This window comes from Haliotis rufescens, unplaced genomic scaffold (assembly GCF_023055435.1).
Source record: "Haliotis rufescens isolate VD_foot unplaced genomic scaffold, xgHalRufe1.0.p SCAF_562, whole genome shotgun sequence".
Taxonomy (NCBI): Eukaryota; Metazoa; Mollusca; class Gastropoda; order Lepetellida; family Haliotidae; genus Haliotis; species Haliotis rufescens.
In genome coordinates, this window is record NW_025964293.1 from 1 (window position 1) to 18,961 (window position 18,961).

General features: G+C 45.6%; 1 protein-coding gene across 1 annotated transcript; it reads left to right on the forward strand.

Annotated features, from left to right (window-relative positions):
• Nucleotides 1-1,872: 1,872 nt before the first annotated feature.
• Nucleotides 1,873-18,920, forward strand: LOC125374411 (alpha-protein kinase 1-like). The gene is made up of 8 exons (XM_048385281.1): nucleotides 1,873-1,939; nucleotides 3,395-3,609; nucleotides 3,927-4,170; nucleotides 4,844-4,933; nucleotides 6,219-6,484; nucleotides 8,235-9,507; nucleotides 14,632-14,791; nucleotides 18,755-18,920. Exons 1-8 carry the CDS (start codon nucleotides 1,885-1,887, stop codon nucleotides 18,918-18,920), a joined length of 2,469 nt encoding a protein of 822 aa, XP_048241238.1. The 5' UTR covers nucleotides 1,873-1,884.
• Nucleotides 18,921-18,961: the final 41 nt, after the last annotated feature.

Consider the following 18,961-nt stretch of genomic DNA (forward strand, 5'->3'; position numbering starts at 1 on the left):
CAGCGCTGATACAACGGCTGATAATCGTGTCACCCATTCGGTTGATCTCAATCTCTCGGATTTCATTTCGATCCCATACTGATAGCCAAACAAATGTTCCGCTAATGTCCGGTTAAATCTTTCGACGATAGCTTGACTGCGGTGGGCCTCTCTTTCACCACGGACGATTTCGACATCGTTCTTTGTTAACAGTTTAGTTACCGATCCCATAAACTCGCGACCGGGATCTACTTGAAATAGCTTAGGCCATTTCAGAGGTCCGCGTTTATATACACGACTCAGTGCATTAGCTACTTCTGTTGATTCTTTCGAGGTTAATGGCTCAGCCTCTTTGTATTGACTAGCCACATCCACTATGGTTAAAGCGTATTTATACGTTTTGCGTTTTACCTTATCGTGGGGAAGAAACAAGAGGTCAGCCTGATGAACTTCATTCATCGTAAAAATATCAAACTTCTTCCTCGGTATATAACGCGGTGCCGGTAAGTATATTTGCCACATCGCTTGTTTCTTTAACCAATCCTTGGCCACATCTTTAGAAACCTTAGCCGCGGTGGCTAATTTTTTTATTGCTCCTACACCTTTCCAATATCCTCGTGGGCTATAGTAAATTTTATTCATTATTAATTATGAAGATATTTCGTTTAATACAACTCATGACTATCGTTAAATCGCATAATCATTTTGACATAAAAAATGCCATCTGTAGTAGCAGTATAGGTAATAAATCTGGCTCCAGTGGAAGTGGTCCAGAACCCCTATTAACTATAAAAATTTGTATCATTGGCTCCAGGTGGTGGTGAGCTGGAGCCAATTTAGCTGAATCTCATGACTATCGTTAAATCGCATGATCATTTACGCATAAAACATTCCATCTGTAGTAGCAGTATAGGTATATAAATCTGGCTCCAGTGGAAGTGGTCCAGAACCCCTATTACCTATACTACTAATTGAAATGAATTAGACGCCCTAATTTAATCTCATCATTTTAATTTGGATCTATTTTGATCTTACGATGATTTGCCAATGGATAGATACATATATAGTTTGCCGATGTATACGTGCATATACATGTCACTTGTAACAGAATGACATGACATATATCAGCTTTACTCATCTTTCTGGGGCAGGGAGTTAACTGACTATAAAAGTATAAAAGGACTAACAAGTCTATGCATAGTCCAATCAAAGTTGCATAAAGAAATCGACATCCAGTTCATAAACTGCTGTGCAGATTTTGGTCGATTACAGAATTTGCAAAGCATGTGTACCGTCAATTGGCATCAACAGATATTTTGCAAATCTTTTCATCATGTGAAGGTGCTCACATGGTTTGATGCACTTTGCAAAGTAAGAACTGTTTTATCACAATATAGATTTTAATTATCGATCAGATTGTCTTGACTGGGCACCACCATTTGAGTTGATGCAAATGCAAGCCATATGAGAGGATGAATCTGATTGGTCAATAGGAGGGACATAGAAGGGACATAACTGGCAATAGGCACTGGTGGCGCTACAATTGAGTCCAGACATTCCAGTATAGTTCAGCAAGGATGGTAACTGGACTTTTAGTCAGCTTACTCCCTTGCCTCAGGAAGATGGCTCTGCTGGGATTGTGGGCAAACTGTGGGCAAACTACTTCAAAACAATTTCCAAATCCTCATAATCTTAATAAGAATGGAGATTGCAAACACACAAGTCTATATCACTAATTAATACATATTGGCGCAGGGGAGGGGGGTAGACTGCTGGATAAAGCATTCGTTTGTCACGCCAAAGACCCGGGTTTGATTCCGTAAAACTATACTCATTCACTCACATATTGGCTCAGAGTAGGTTGTGATGGACCTCTTGTTTTTCAAGGTCACACAACTAACCAACATGGCAGAAAAAGAAATTCTGGACATCTTCAAACTAGATACAGTTCAGGATGATGGTAAGTGTAACAGTATGTGTGTTGGGGGTATTATTGTAGTGGACTGCCAGTACAAATGTATGAAGGAAATTCAGATATTTTTCAGACTGAACGACAACTGAACTGTCAGTATTTTCCTCTGTGCTGACAGGTCTCACCTTTTGTGTTGAACATCACATTTAATCTAGTGTCAGGTCTGTATATAGTGTTAGGATGATTCAGTGGGATGACTTCAGTTGTTGTCATTCATAATTGAGAATGCTTTAACAGTGGTATCATTGAGTGAGTGAGTTGAGTTTAACGCTGCTTTTAACAGTATTCCAGTTATATGACAGCATGTTAGCTTGTTGTTGGAGGAAAGCCGGAGGTGAAGCAGGTATCAGACATTTACCCCCTTTGGTGAAACTCATGAGCACAAGCATGGCAAAGTAACCAGTCCCAGTCTTGCTTCTTCAATCATCTCATGTAATGGTTGATAGAAGTGTTGTTTGATATCCTGAGACAAGGGTGTGATTCTGTATGTCTGTGTCATGATGGAAGTGTTGTTTGATATCCTGAGACACAGGTGAGATTCTGTATGTCTGTGCTATGATGGAAGTGTTGTTTGATATCCTGAGACAAGGGTGAGATTCTGTATGTCTGTGCCATGATAGAAGTGTTGTTTGATATCCTGAGAAAAGGGTGAGATTCTGTATGTCTGTGCCATGATCAAAGTGTTGTTTGATATCCGAAAAAACACAGGTGAGATTCTGTATGTCTGTGCCATGATGGAAGTGTTGTTTGACATCCTGAGACACAGGTGAGATTCTGTATGTCTGTGCCATGATGGACGTGTTGTTTGATATCCTGAGACCCAGGTGAGATTCTGTATGTCTGTGCCATGATGGACGTGTTGTTTGATATCCTGAGACCCAGGTGAGATTCTGTATGTCTGTGCCATGATGGACGTGTTGTTTGATATCCTGAGACACAGGTGAGATTCTGTATGTCTGTGCCATGATGGACGTGTTGTTTGATATCCTGAGACCCAGGTGAGATTCTGTATGTCTGTGCCATGATGGACGTGTTGTTTGATATCCTGAGACCCAGGTGAGATTCTGTATGTCTGTGTCATGATGGACGTGTTGTTTGATATCCTGAGACCCAGGTGAGATTCTGTATGTCTGTGCCATGATGGAAGTGTTGTTTGATATCCTGAGACACAGGTGAGATTCTGTATGTCTGTGCCATGATGGAAGTGTTGTTTGATATCCTGAGACACAGGTGAGATTCTGTATGTCTGTGTCATGATGGACGTGTTGTTTGATATCCTGAGACACAGGTGAGATTCTGTATGTCTGTGTCATGAGCAGAGTCATCTGGTAAGAAGGTGGTCCATTTATAGTTGGTGTCTCTATCAGGTTGTTTTGACAAGCAGATTCACTGAAACCGATTTTTGCTTATCATCTGAAGCTGAATATTGGAATTTGTTTCCAGAGATTCTCCGACAGCTCTATGGGGAGGCTAGTGAAGGAGCATCACAAGAAGCGAGTCTTCAGGCTTGGCTGTCACTGCTACCTGGCAATATCTCTGCTATGATCCAGCTAGCACTGCGTCAGGAGCGACCATTCCTTCCACCAGGTGTCACCCCAGAGATGATGGCAGAAACCAATGACACTCTACCATGCATGAACCATATTGAGATTCTCTATGTAGGAACTTGGATTTATTTTACAAAATGTTTCTTTATATCATTTTGGTCTTCAAAAACCCTTTTGTGTACTTGTAATAGGTTAGACCAATTGGTTGTGTACCTGAATGAGTTTGTTTTATATAGTGTCATACAGCTCTGGCTTTTGTGCATCAAAACACTTCTATCCTCTGTAACTAAGAGGCCTATGAAGATAAAACTTGGTAAGAATAATCCTAGAAATGGTGTTACAGCCTTACATTATTCCAAACAAATTTTGAATTTGTCAACATGGACACTACAGCATCCATGACAGATACAGAATATTTGTTTGTTTAGAGATGCATAGCGAAAGCAGCAGTAGCAGACATGGACACCATGGCAGCACTCATCTATGTGGTAGACCGAGCTGCATACAGGTTTGGGGCCTCCAGGGCCCTGCTGCAGGTCTTGAACATCCTCCTGGACAGAGCGCCCCACACACCAGTGGCACCACAGGTCATCATCAGGAAGGCCCGGGTCATGAAGGACGATGGTGACCTTCATGGAGCTGTCCGAGTGCTGGACGCTGTCATAACAAGGGGTAGAGAGGATTTTTTCATACAATACAGGGTCATGACAGGCTCACTGTATCATCCACTGATTCTATAGAGATGATGTATTGGGCTCTGCTCTTGTTTCCAGACAGTGTGTGGGACTATAGAGATGATGTAGTGGGCTCTGCTCTTGTTTCCAGACAGTGTGTGGGACTATAGAGATGATGTATTGGGCTCTGCTCTTGTTTCCAGACAGTGTGTGGGACTATAGAGATGATGTATTGGGCTCTGCTCTTGTTTCCAGACAGTGTGTGGGACTATAAAGATGATGTATTGGGCTCTGCTCTTGTTTCCAGACAGTGTGTGGGACAATAGAGATGATGTATTGGGCTCTGCTCTTGTTTCCAGACAGTGTGTGGGACTATAAAGATGATGTATTGGGCTCTGCTCTTGTTTCCAGACAGTGTGTGGGACAATAGAGATGATGTATTGGGCTCTGCTCTTGTTTCCAGACAGTGTGTGGGACTATAGAGATGATGTATCGGGCTCTGCTCTTGTTTCCAGACAGTGTGTGGGACTATAGAGATGATGTATTGGGCTCTGCTCTTGTTTACAGACAGTGTGTGGGACTATAGAGATGATGTATTGGGCTCTGCTCTTGTTTCCAGACAGTGTGTGGGACTATAGAGATGATGTATTGGGCTCTGCTCTTGTTTCCAGACAGTGTGTGGGACTATAGAGATGATGACCAATACAACAATGTCAAGGCTGTTTGTGTGCAGATCAAGGGTCATATTCTTCACAATCTAGGTATGTTTGTCGTGTACTCTTAGATCAATTGTATATACAGTGAAACCCCCCTTATACAGATGATACTTTTCCCACCGGAATCATACAGATTACCAAATTGTCATTACAGAATAATGTTCCTCTGGATATTCCTAGACATCCCAACTTGGGTGTCTGCAAGGTGCCTGGTAGGGTTCCCCAAGGGTCTGGACTAACATGCTGTCACTGTACAGCCAAACACTCTTCAGGAAAAGATCACACTAACACTTTTTGCCTAATGCAATAAATTTGTTTTATCTAAGTACTGTAAACAACAATAGAAAAGTAGTTTAACAATTGTTGGTTTATTGGTGACCTTGTAACATGATTTGTGATGTTTGTTGTTTGACACAAGCAATATGACAGCTGTATGATGGAGGCCTGTAAATAATCAGATTAACCTGTGATTGAGTTGATGTGGTTGTGGTATGAATGCACTCCACCAAGGCACTGAGCCTCTTGGAACAAGCATTGATTACCGGGGACAAATTCTAACCTGGAATCCCTGAAGGGCTGACCTATTAACAGCATCATATGTGGACTTTATTCCATGTACAATTTGGTATAACACTTCATTAAGGTCAAGTTTTTGTTTGATATATAGAATATTTACACAGTGTGTAATACAGCTGTATGTTTATTAGATGGGTGATCTCTTCACGGGCAAGTAATAAAAGCAAATAATACATGTGAACTGTTTTTGACATATTAGTAAGACCACATGTTTCTTTTTACTTGCTTTATAATTTTTTTATGGGATTTTTGTAAGTGGGAAAATAAATAAATAAAGCAATTCAATTTTTTAAAAAGTGTTCTGCTTCAGTACAGGTCAGCTGGTATAAAAACATAAAAACAGTTTAATGTGGGAGGAGAGTCTGCAACACAGCGGTTGCTTTAAGCAATGCAAACCTCACGAATCCAGATGTTGTGCATCTACCCCCGGTATGCCTCCTTTCAGTTTCAGAAACAACAACAAACTTTATTTTGACTCCCATGTTTAACATTTATCAACTTCAGGTGGTCCTTGTTTAGGAAATATGTTTTGGGGGCAATATGCTATCAGCTTATTGGCAGGATAAAAAAATAGAGAGCAAATTCTGAAACAAAATTTACAGTTGGCAGACCCATAAAGCAAGTAATAACTTAAGTGTGGCCCAACAATTAGAAACAGTAACAAAGAAAGAATGGTTATTTAAAATAATAAATATGATAATAGATATACCTTGTCATAGGACCCCTTATACATTTTCATATTTCAACCGTTTAGGAATGTGGAAAGACGCCATTGAGCCCTTGGTAGAATCGGTTGACTCTTTTAACAAGATCCATGATGACAAGGGAACATCATCTTCCCTTGGGCTTCTGACCAAATGCCTGAAGAAGCTTACGATGGCTGACTACAATGAAATGAAACAAAAGTACCCTACAATGTTCTCCCAGTCTCATCCCTGCTATGAGGCCTATGTCAAGGGAATGGATGCCGTCAAGTACATCGTAGACCTGGGACAGACACTCTATGTTGCCAAACACCAAGTAAGCAACATAGGCATGGTCCAGAGATAAATATATAGCCAATGTTAAGGGTGATGAATGATGGAATGTGCATCATGACGCCAGTAGGATCAAGTGGTTGCAGTTTTGTGGGGTACAAATTCAATTACATTTTAGTGTCATTTCAGTAGATCTCAATGAAAGCCTAATAGTTTGCTTATTCTGGACTCAAACATTGAAGGTCAGTGATATATTGTCAGCCTTTATATAGACTAAGTTCGTATTTTTATCCCCCGCCACGAAGTAGAGCAGGGGAGATAGGAAGATCACTTGCACTTGAAAGTTTGCATGCTTATCTAGGAGATACTTGTCAAGAATGTGTTTGAAAATTGATAACGTAAATTATTTTTACATAGTTATGTCTCTTGATCCATGCTCTACAATTTAGTGCATAGTGTCTGCAGTGGGGACAAGTTTTCTCAGAAACTACTAAAGCTTATCAAAGAGATACTTACGAGGGGTGTTCATTAAAGATTTTCCCTGACCCACTTCCGATGGACCTAGTGGAATGAAACTTGGCATAGGTATTAGTCTTTCTCCACATAGGAACCACCAAGAGTTACACACTTCTCCCATCGTTTTATACAACTATGGAGACCTCGCTTGTAAAAGCCCTCATTTTGCGTCTCAAACCAGGACTTGACTTCAGAAATCAGTGTTTCATCATCTGTGAAACGTTTTCCCTTCAAAAATGACTTCATGGTTGGAAAGAGGTGGAAGTCAGATGGTGCAAGGTCAGGAGAGTAAGGAGGATGTGGAAGGATTTCATAGCCACAGGACCGCGCTTCTGTCTCAGCAACATGAGAGTTGTGTACTGGAGCATTGTCTTGCAGGAGACGGACACCCTTGGTCAGCGAACAGTTATACGTCTGTCTGTCAAAATGGCGGTCTCCACTTGATGGATAGTGTCCTCATCAATGGCTGAATGGGGGCGACCAGGAATGGCAGCTGTTTCCACAGATGTCCGACCACACTTGAACTGGCGATGCCAGTGTTTAACAACGTCATATGATGGGGCATCTTCCCCATAAGTTGCTTTCATTTCATCGAAGTTTCTTTTGGTGTGTGACCTTTCAAATATAAAAACCTAATCACTGCTCGGTATTCTACTGGCTCCATTGTCACACCCTACTCGATCATAACACCTGTAAAAGTGGTAAGATTAATAGTTTGGTGCTGCAAATTCAGACATAACCCAAAGATACATGTATCATTACACATGTGAAATTTCAACCAAATATGATAACCCTAAGTGGTTTAGGGGAAATCTTTAATGAACACCCCTCGTATCAAGACTGAATTTGAGAATTGGTGCCATAAATTATCTTTTCCAGAGGCCTTTTGTGTGTATTAATTTCACATTTAATAATATTTTTCTGATGACATAAAGCAATCCTAGTGCCCATCTCTTCTTAAGGCTTTATAGGACTCTTTTTTATCGTTTATATTCTCTACTGTATGAAAAAACAAACTTCTTATGTGCCGCATGGTGGTGATAGTGATAACGGTGTTTCTTTGTTTTGTTTAGTCTTATTTGTTGTTAGACTTCTTACACCCTATAGTAAGATGTAATACTCCAGCCATGCCTAGGAGGTGTTGAGAAGGCACCACAGAAGACATCTCTTGTTATAAAAAATGGCTGCATTATTTCGGAACATTGTTTGATAAGCTACAGTAATATACCACTGAACATTAATGTTTCTGCCAAATACAACCTGCTGTTATGTTTCAGCTTGTTGCTGAGGAATCCTTGCTGATGTTTGCTCTTCAGCAGCCACCTTCTTTGAGAGAGTTCATGTGGTTCCAGACCATTGTGGCAGACATCAAGAAAACTCTCGCTACACATGAAACTGTCAGCAATCTCAAGAGTCTGGAAACATATTTTGAGTTTGTGAAAGCAATTTTCCTGATTCATTTGACCTTATACTTCTCTCCCTTTCCTCAAGACCGTTCATTATCCAAGTACCTGGAGCAGGTCAGTATTGAGCTGTACCGCCATCTTTGTTCTTGTCAGACCAGACGTCAACTTGTGACAAACTTGGAACATACCAGGAACTCTGTGTCTTTCATGAATGCATCTCTTGGCATCCTGGGATTGCCCATGCTACAGGGCACTGATAGTGTCTCGGTGAATGTGGAAGTGTCATCACCAGCATCAGACGACTCCTCTGACAAAACACAAGGGAAAGCAGATACCATTAAAGAGTCATCAAAAGCAGATCAAATGTCAGATAAAGCAGGTACAGTTCCTGCTGTGCAGAATCCTTTAGCACCTGCTTCCAGACAGAATCCTGGCACATTTCCAGGAGCTGTAAAGAGTCAGAACCCCAAAGCAACAGACCTATATTCAAGGAAGTATATAGGACTAACAGTAGATGCATCTTCATTCTCAACAACCTCAGGTTCTTCTAGTCAGTCTGGATCAGATGGGACTTCAAGCAAGGATCCAGAACTTGTGAATCTATCGGTCATCTCCGTTAGTGCCACTATGGAGAAATTTAACATTCTTGATTTAAATTCAGGCTCAGAAATTTTGGGTGCATTTAATGACAAGAATACTGCACCTGCTACCCTAATTTCTGGTCAGACTTCCCATAGAAACAAGACAACTTCTACCTCTGCTTCTTCAGATAAATCATTGACGGACAGTTCAGCCTCCAGGAAGTCCACTTCCTCCAGTTCAGGATCAGCTGGCCTGTCCTCCGCTTCTACTTCTTCCTCTAGAGTCTCCGGAGAGTCTGGGTTTAGTTTCTCCCCATCTCCCACCCAGCATAGCTCCAGTGAATCCTCCACCTCTTATGTGGACTTGTCAGCCACCACAGAAGAGTGGCATAATCTGACTGATGAGACGGGTGAGTTATCTCCCCTAGTGGATCTGAGTTCCTCCACAGTAAACAGCTCACTAGAGGGCCTTCACTTCGGGCACAGTGTTGAAACAAGGAGTGCTGAGGAGTACCTGGAGCATTGGGAGCCGCCCACAGTGGATGAGACTATCAAAGTAAACAGTGAGTGTATCATATAGTTTTTTACTAATCCTGCATTACTCCTTAATGCATTCACTACTTACCTTACGACAAAAGACGGGACAGCGTAGCGGTCCTGGGTGAATAAATAAAACTGTTGCTCGTTGTCCCATTTTTGGTGACTACTGCCTCTGTCCTGTGACCTTGATGACCTGAGGTCACCTCTTCACATCACTGCCTGTCACGCTACAGCATTGATGTGTATCAGCGGAGCTCTTGTTTTGGATTAATTTTGACCTTCAGTTTTCGTCTGCAATTCTAAAAGTGATGTGTGACGGGTGATGTATTTTTATTTATATTACTCGCACCATGTTGTGCTGTTTGTTCACCGCCATTTTGAATTTTGTTACAATTGTTTGCATGTCAGGGTAGTCAATTTGTTTACAAATCTCAGCTACTTATGCTACTTAACATATTTATGTGTTCTTAAATACTACTAGCTTTGGCGTTACATTGAGTTGCGTATATACAAATTATTGAATACACTTTCAACTTGTTACAATATTTTTCCAGTCCCACTTCATCAAAAAGTCTATATTTGTGTAACTTATGCTTGCGTATTGTACTAAAACGTGGAAAACAATCAGCTAAAGATCCTCATCAACGTTGTCTGGCATGGATGCAAATTTGTGCATCAAACTCTAAATGTGTCTTTTGTGTAAATCTCTCTTCAACGAGTTTTACAACTTATAGGCAGGTCACTCACAAACGTATTTTGCAGCTATCCCGTCGTGAGACTAGGAAGATGTCACAATCCCTGAATAGCAAGGGACATAGTTCAGTCATTACTACACAACCATTATCTTCGGCGCATAATATGTCGGCCATTACTGTCACTGCTGAAGTGCACGCTTTGCAGAAAACATCAAATCCAGAGGATTTTGTGAGTATCATAACTGACCCTATTTTTCAGCCGCCTGAGGCATCTAGATCTACTAGATCTGTGACGTCTGCACCAGTGTCTCAAGACGCTTTGATGGGGGTAGCGCAAACCCATGCCTGCTAACACCATTGAGCATTGCGTCTCAGATACCTAAAATGACATCAGCCCCAGGGCTATCAGTGAACAATGCTCCGCAGGCAACGCATGATCAGCTTAGTACATAGTGCTGTACCAACATATCCAGCGCAGCAGATGCATCAGGCGTCACACCGTTACAGAACACTAATTGGATGCAATTTTGCAGTCCATGTGGCAGCAGTCCATGACACAATTGTATCCTGCTCCCACGCCTATGCCTTTGTATCAGACGCCTGCGCCAGTTTCATCTATGGCAGAGGTAGCACTACACATCAGAGTAAAAGCCGTTCACCTTTAGCTCCCAGTCGTCCCAGTTGTCGTTACGTTCTCAACATACTACGTTGCGGTTACCAACTAGAGGTAGAGGTACTTCCACAGTTGACCAAAGCTCCACTTCCTTGGTATTATCAAAGAAAGCAATATCTTCTATTAAAGGCTAGCATAGACATTCTGTTGGTAAAGAGAGCCGTAGAGATTGTACACACACCAGTGTTAACACCAGGTTTATATTCCCACATCTTCCTGGTAACCAAGAAGGACTCAGACAAGATGAGAATGATACACAATCTCTCTGTATTTGAACGTTTCCTGAGCGTCTCGATCTGTGGGATGCCTACCTGATATACCGATCCATCCCTCAGACCGCAGGTGCCTCAGATTCCAGTTCAATGGGGTTCACTACCAGCGGGCAGTGCTCCCATTTACACGAGTATTGAAGCCTATGACTGAGTTTCTACACCTGAGGAACATTTGGTTTGAGTCGTACATAGACGACTGTCTCCTGTGTCATTGACACACGCAGACATTAGTACGCCCCCGGAATTTCACCAGAAGCCTACTGTATCAACTGGGGTGGATAATCAACGAGGCGAAGTCAGAGTTAACTCCATCCTATCGACTCCAGTTCATAGGAGGCCTGTTCCAAACAGACCAGGATGTCTTATCAGTTCCAAGGGACAGATGGCACAAGATTTTATGCCTCCTGTCACCTGCTCTTCATCAACCATGCACACTTTGGCAATGGCAAGTGTTGTTAGGGTTACTCACCTCAGCACCGAATCTAACCAGCAGAAGCCAATTACAATTACGCCATATTCAACAACTCAAGGCCATCACTCTAATCTAGCTCAACTAAGGCCTTACCTCAATTGGTGGACAGTAGATGACTGTAGAGTCTAAAGTCTTTGGAGGAGTCTCTTTATCTGAATTATCCCCGAATCTACACCTGTTCGTAGATGCCTCCCTTCAGGGCCAGACAGTCTCAGGGCTATGGTCTGGCGCTCATTGAAAGTGCACATAAACAACTTGGAGTTGGAAGCATTGATTCTGGCCATATCACATTGGCAGAATCATCTACAGTTCGCCCAAATTGCAATATCCACAGACAAAAGTACTGTGGTGTAGTGTGTGTACAATGAGGGAAAAACCCACTCCCACTCCCTGTTTCAACAGACATTCAGGTTTTTCCATCTAGTGGATCGTCTGCAACTACAGTTCATAGTTCAACACATCCCCGGATGTCAACATTCTGGCCGATGTTTTATCTCGTCCAGACAGGGTGGCCCCCACCGAGTCGAAACTTCACACAGAAGCATTCCAGTTACTGCTTCAGAAAATCGGGCAATCACACATTGACCTGTTTGCAACTTGCCAAAATTACCAACTCATGACGTATGTCTCCCCGTTACCGTATCCGCAGACTTGGGCAGTAGACTTGTTCAGAATTCATTGGGAAGGGTTAAATGTGTAGGCCTTTCCGCCACCAGTCTTACTTCCCAGGGTAATGCAAAAGATTAAGGAGACAAGGAGCCTTGCTCTGATTTTGGTTGCACCCTGGTGGCTGTTGAGAGGGTGGTTTGTCAAGCTCAGAAATCTAGCAGAGGATGATCCACTCCCCCTCCCACAGCGGTCCAACCTACTTATCCACCCTCACAGCAAATTGCCTCATCCAACCAAAGACAGGTTTCGTCTGCACACTTGGTTCATCTTAAAAAGGCGTTAAGTTCAAAGGGCTATTCGGCACGGGCAGCAAAAGCTATAATGTTAGCTCATCGTCCCTCTTCTAGAGGCCAATATGATGACAAGTGGGGATCGTTTGAAACTTTTTGCAAGGCAAAGAATCCAGACCCTACCACTGCATCACCACAATTCCTAGCTGAATACCTCCTACATTTGCATAACCCAAAGACACTTGAAAGGTAGCATCATTACTACGTACTTAGTTGCACTTAACTCAGTATTGGCCGTTCCAGAAAATTGCAAAATGACCAAGGTCCCGGAACTACAGGCCCTACTACGCTCATTCATGCTTGAGGATCAGAAGGCCAAGTTCCGCCCACATGCTTGGGACTTGAATGTGGTGCTTCGAGGTTTGCGAGGGCCCCCCTTCAAGTCCCTCTATACATCCTCATTTTATTACCTCACCAAGAAAACAGTGTTTCTCTTGGAATTAGCCATGCTAGTAAGGGTGAGCGAACTACATGCAATCGAAATCATCGGGGTTCGCTTTGAGCAGGGGACGGAGTGGTACATCTCGGGTGGTGCTAGGAGTTTATTGCCAACTACCAGGCCAACCTGATCGTTCCTTCACCATCCAACCAATATCGACTATTGTGGGAAACGTAGATGAGGGTGAACTTCTACTATGCCTGGTGCGGGCACTGCAAATTTTCATCCGCAGTTCCAAGACTAGGCGTGGTTCGAGGAAGCAGTTATTTATACCCGTTTCTCCTACATCCACGACCGAAGTTAGACGCAACACCATATCTCTATGGTTACGCGCAGTCATCCTTCAGGCTTATTCGATTGCCAATCTGGATCCGCCGAGAACGAATAATCCTCAGGGCGCCTGCCTCTACCATGGCTTTACACAGCAGTTATTGTTAAAAAAACGTTCTGGAGGTCTGACACAGTTTTCGCCAGTCATTAATTATCTTCGCGATGTGACTCTTGAGGAGGACAAAGGTATACAAAGTTTTGGGCCACTGGTTGTTGCCCAGCAGGTTACCAAACCCTGACGCACCTCCAAACTGTCTGATACAGATGCATTATGCAGGATAAGTAAAAAAATTAGTAAAATATTTTTTACATTTGTATACTTATCCTGCATTACTACATTTAAGGCCTACCTGTCGCAGACTTGCCTCCCCAGTTTGGCTTCAGAAACCTAAAAAGTATGTTTTTCTAAAAGCTCGGGTGACAGTTAGTGATGTGAAGAGGTGACCTCAGGTCATCAAGGTCACAGGACAGCGGCGGTGGTCACCAAAAGGGGGACTACAAACAACAGTTTTATTTCTTCACCCAGGACCATCACCGTTACGCTGTCTCGTCTTTTGTCGTAAGGTAAGCAGTGAATGCATTAAGGAGTAATGCAGGATAAGTATACAATTGTAAAAAATATTTAGATATTACTAATATCGTATTCCGCGTAATAAGCGCTCAGGGTGCTCTCAAAATTAGAAATAGGGGGCTCTTATTAGAATGGTATTTTGGTGAATTTTGTTTGTTTGTGGTTTATGCTGACAGCCTGAAAATGTTTGTATACGACACATATATTTTTCCAGAATTTAATTGCCCATAATTAAGGGTGCATATAACACAACTGTCGTATTATACACAAATAAATAAGTCTTGTGTACATTGATCAATCAGAAGGGGTGCTAATTGGGAGTGTTCACTAGCCAATATATTAACAAATATCGCCGTGGGCGCTTATTAGAGCGGGGCGCTTATTACGTCGAATACGATATGCTTCTATTGCCAGTACTACTGGCATGCACTGAGAACAACTGACAACACATTAATTACAAACTAAAACACAATATTTGGATGTCTTATTGGCCTTCTGTCTGATTGTAGTACCCTGTAGTGTATGTGTAAGATGCAAATTGTCTTTTATTTTATTATTATTAAGTTACATTTGTCCTTGTATAACAACCAGTGCAGCTTGTCTGGTGTTTGTATTAGGAGATATGAGAGAGCTGTGACTTCTGGTCCACCTGTGATCTGACTGCATGATTCTCAAGTGACCAGCTGGCCACGCTGTACTGACAATACTAACAGTTGATGTGCATGTTCCCTGACAGAGGCCCTGTTGCTGACCTACAACCCTGTGACAGGGGACTGGCTGTCTCAGAGTACACTCGTACACAGGGGACAGGAACTGGACCTTGGAGGCAACAGGAAGGGCAACTGTCGAGAGGTGTTCGAGGTCTACTTCCTCCATCAGGATGAACCACTGGGCAGGTAGGACACATCACTGGAGGCAGGTAGGACACATCACTGGGGGCAGGTAGGACACATCACTGGAGGCAGGTAGGACACATCACTGGAGGCAGGTAGGACACATCACTGGAGGCAGGTAGGACACATCACTGGAGGCAGGTAGGACACATCACTGGAGGCAGGTAGGACACATCACTGGGGGCAGGTAGGACACATCACTGGAGGCAGGTAGGACACATCACTTGAGGCAGGTAGGACACATCACTGGGGGCAGGTAGGACACATCACTGGAGGCAGGTAGGACACATCACTGGGGGCAGGTAGGACACATCACTGGGGGCAGGTAGGACACATCACTGGAGGCAGGTAGGACACATCACTGGAGGCAGGTAGGACACATCACTGGAGGCAGGTAGGACACATCACTTGAGGCAGGTAGGACACATCACTTGAGGCAGGTAGGACACATCACTTGAGGCAGGTAGGACACATCACTGGGGGCAGGTAGGACACATCACTGGAGGCAGGTAGGACACATCACTTGAGGCAGGTAGGACACATCACTGGAGGCAGGTAGGACACATCACTGGGGGCAGGTAGGACACATCACTGGGGGCAGGTAGGACACATCACTGGAGGCAGGTAGGACACATCACTGGAGGCAGGTAGGACACAGCACTGGGGGCAGGTAGGGCACATCACTGGGGGCAGGTAGGACACATCACTGGGGGCAGGTAGGACACATCACTGGAGGCAGGTAGGACACATCACTGGGGGCAGGTAGGACACATCACTGGGGGCAGGTAGGACACATCACTGGAGGCAGGTAGGACACATCACTGGGGGCAGGTAGGACACATCACTGGGGGCAGGTAGGACACATCACTGGGGGCAGGTAGGACACATCACTTGAGGCAGGTAGGACACATCACTGGGGGCAGGTAGGACACATCACTGGAGGCAGGTAGGACACATCACTGGAGGCAGGTAGGACACATCACTGGGGGCAGGTAGGACACATCACTGGGGGCAGGTAGGACACATCACTGGGGGCAGGTAGGACACATCACTGGGGGCAGGTAGGACACATCACTGGGGGCAGGTAGGACACATCACTGGGGGCAGGTAGGACACATCACTGGAGGCAGGTAGGACACATCACTGGGGGCAGGTAGGACACATCACTTGAGGCAGGTAGGACACATCACTGGAGGCAGGTAGGACACATCACTGGAGGCAGGTAGGACACATCACTGGGGGCAGGTAGGACACATCACTTGAGGCAGGTAGGACACATCACTGGGGGCAGGTAGGACACATCACTGGAGGCAGGTAGGACACATCACTGGAGGCAGGTAGGACACATCACTGGGGGCAGGTAGGACACATCACTGGAGGCAGGTAGGACACATCACTGGAGGCAGGTAGGACACATCACTGGAGGCAGGTAGGACACATCACTGGAGGCAGGTAGGACACATCACTGGAGGCAGGTAGGACACATCACTGGGGGCAGGTAGGACACATCACTGGAGGCAGGTAGGACACATCACTGGAGGCAGGTAGGACACATCACTGGAGGCAGGTAGGACACATCACTGGGGGCAGGTAGGACACATCACTGGAGGCAGGTAGGACACATCACTGGAGGCAGGTAGGACACATCACTTGAGGCAGGTAGGACACATCACTGGAGGCAGGTAGGACACATCACTGGAGGCAGGTAGGACACATCACTGGAGGCAGGTAGGACACATCACTGGAGGCAGGTAGGACACATCACTGGAGGCAGGTAGGACACATCACTGGATGCAGGTAGGACACAGCACTGGAGGCAGGTAGGACACATCACTGGGGGCAGGTAGGACACATCACTGGGGGCAGGTAGGACACATCACTGGAGGCAGGTAGGACACATCACTGGGGGCAGGTAGGACACATCACTGGAGGCAGGTAGGACACATCACTGGAGGCAGGTAGGACACATCACTGGAGGCAGGTAGGACACATCACTGGAGGCAGGTAGGACACATCACTGGAGGCAGGTAGGACACATCACTGGGGGCAGGTAGGACACATCACTGGAGGCAGGTAGGACACATCACTGGAGGCAGGTAGGACACATCACTGGGGGCAGGTAGGACACATCACTGGGGGCAGGTAGGACACATCACTTGAGGCAGGTAGGACACATCACTGGAGGCAGGTAGGACACATCACTGGGGGCAGGTAGGACACATCACTGGGGGCAGGTAGGACACATCACTGTAGGACACATCACTGGAGGCAGGTAGGACACATCACTGGAGGCAGGTAGGACACATCACTGGAGGCAGGTAGGACACATCACTTGAGGCAGGTAGGACACATCACTGGAGGCAGGTAGGACACATCACTGGGGGCAGGTAGGACACATCACTGGAGGCAGGTAGGACACATCACTGGGGGCAGGTAGGACACATCACTGGGGGCAGGTAGGACACATCACTGGGGGCAGGTAGGACACATCACTGGAGGCAGGTAGGACACATCACTGGAGGCAGGTAGGACACATCACTGGGGGCAGGTAGGACACATCACTGGAGGCAGGTAGGACACATCACTGGAGGCAGGTAGGACACATCACTTGAGGCAGGTAGGACACATCACTGGAGGCAGGTAGGACACATCACTGGAGGCAGGTAGGACACATCACTTGAGGCAGGTAGGACACATCACTGGGGGCAGGTAGGACACAGCACTGGAGGCAGGTAGGACACATCACTGGAGGCAGGTAGGACACATCACTGGAGGCAGGTAGGACACATCACTGGAGGCAGGTAGGACACATCACTGGGGGCAGGTAGGACACATCACTGGAGGCAGGTAGGACACATCACTGGAGGCAGGTAGGACACATCACTGGAGGCAGGTAGGACACATCACTTGAGGCAGGTAGGACACATCACTGGAGGCAGGTAGGACACATCACTGGGGGCAGGTAGGACACATCACTGGAGGCAGGTAGGACACATCACTGGAGGCAGGTAGGACACATCACTTGAGGCAGGTAGGACACATCACTGGAGGCAGGTAGGACACATCACTGGAGGCAGGTAGGACACATCACTTGAGGCAGGTAGGACACAGCACTGGAGGCAGGTAGGACACATCACTGGAGGCAGGTAGGACACATCACTTGAGGCAGGTAGGACACATCACTGGGGGCAGGTAGGACACATCACTGGGGGCAGGTAGGACACATCACTGGGGGCAGGTAGGACACATCACTGGGGGCAGGTAGGACACATCACTGGGGGCAGGTAGGACACATCACTTGAGGCAGGTAGGACACATCACTGGAGGCAGGTAGGACACATCACTGGAGGCAGGTAGGACACATCACTGGAGGCAGGTAGGACACATCACTGGAGGCAGGTAGGACACATCACTTGAGGCAGGTAGGACACATCACTGGAGGCAGGTAGGACACATCACTTGAGGCAGGTAGGACACATCACTTGAGGCAGGTAGGACACATCACTGGGGGCAGGTAGGACACATCACTGGGGGCAGGTAGGACACATCACTGGAGGCAGGTAGGACACATCACTGGAGGCAGGTAGGACACATCACTGGGGGCAGGTAGGACACATCACTGGAGGCAGGTAGGACACATCACTGGGGGCAGGTAGGACACATCACTGGGGGCAGGTAGGACACATCACTGGGGGCAGGTAGGACACATCACTGGGGGCAGGTAGGACACATCACTGGAGGCAGGTAGGACACATCACTGGAGGCAGGTAGGACACATCACTGGAGGCAGGTAGGACACATCACTGGGCATGTGTAGGATGAACTGGTGTGAATTTAGATAAGGACCGGACATTTCATAAGGGACATTTTCTGGCTGTCAGACTACTGGTATGTGTCCATCTTCAGGTGTATGTGTCCAACTACAGGTGTATGTGTGCAACTACAGGTGTATGTGTCTAATTACAGGTATGTGTGCAAGCGGTACTGGCAGCAGCGCCCTGCCCGGTACTACCAGCAGGACGTGGTGTGTCAGATGATGGCCGGCTACTACGTGACCAGGTTTAACCAAGCCCTCCACAACCACCACAGCAACATCCAGGTGAGCTACAGCACAACATGGGGCACCAAGTGATGTTGGTGATAAGACTTCTACAACTCTAATTTGTGTAATTA

Excerpts from the sequence above, each read along its gene's own strand:
- LOC125374411 (XM_048385281.1), top strand. The coding sequence starts at position 1,885 with ATGGCAGAAAAAGAAATTCTGGACATCTTCAAACTAGATACAGTTCAG. Across the intron at positions 3,610-3,926 it reads ACCATATTGAGATTCTCTAT|AGATGCATAGCGAAAGCAGC; the intron begins GTAGGAACTTGG and ends TTGTTTGTTTAG. Across the intron at positions 4,934-6,218 it reads TCATATTCTTCACAATCTAG|GAATGTGGAAAGACGCCATT; the intron begins GTATGTTTGTCG and ends TCAACCGTTTAG.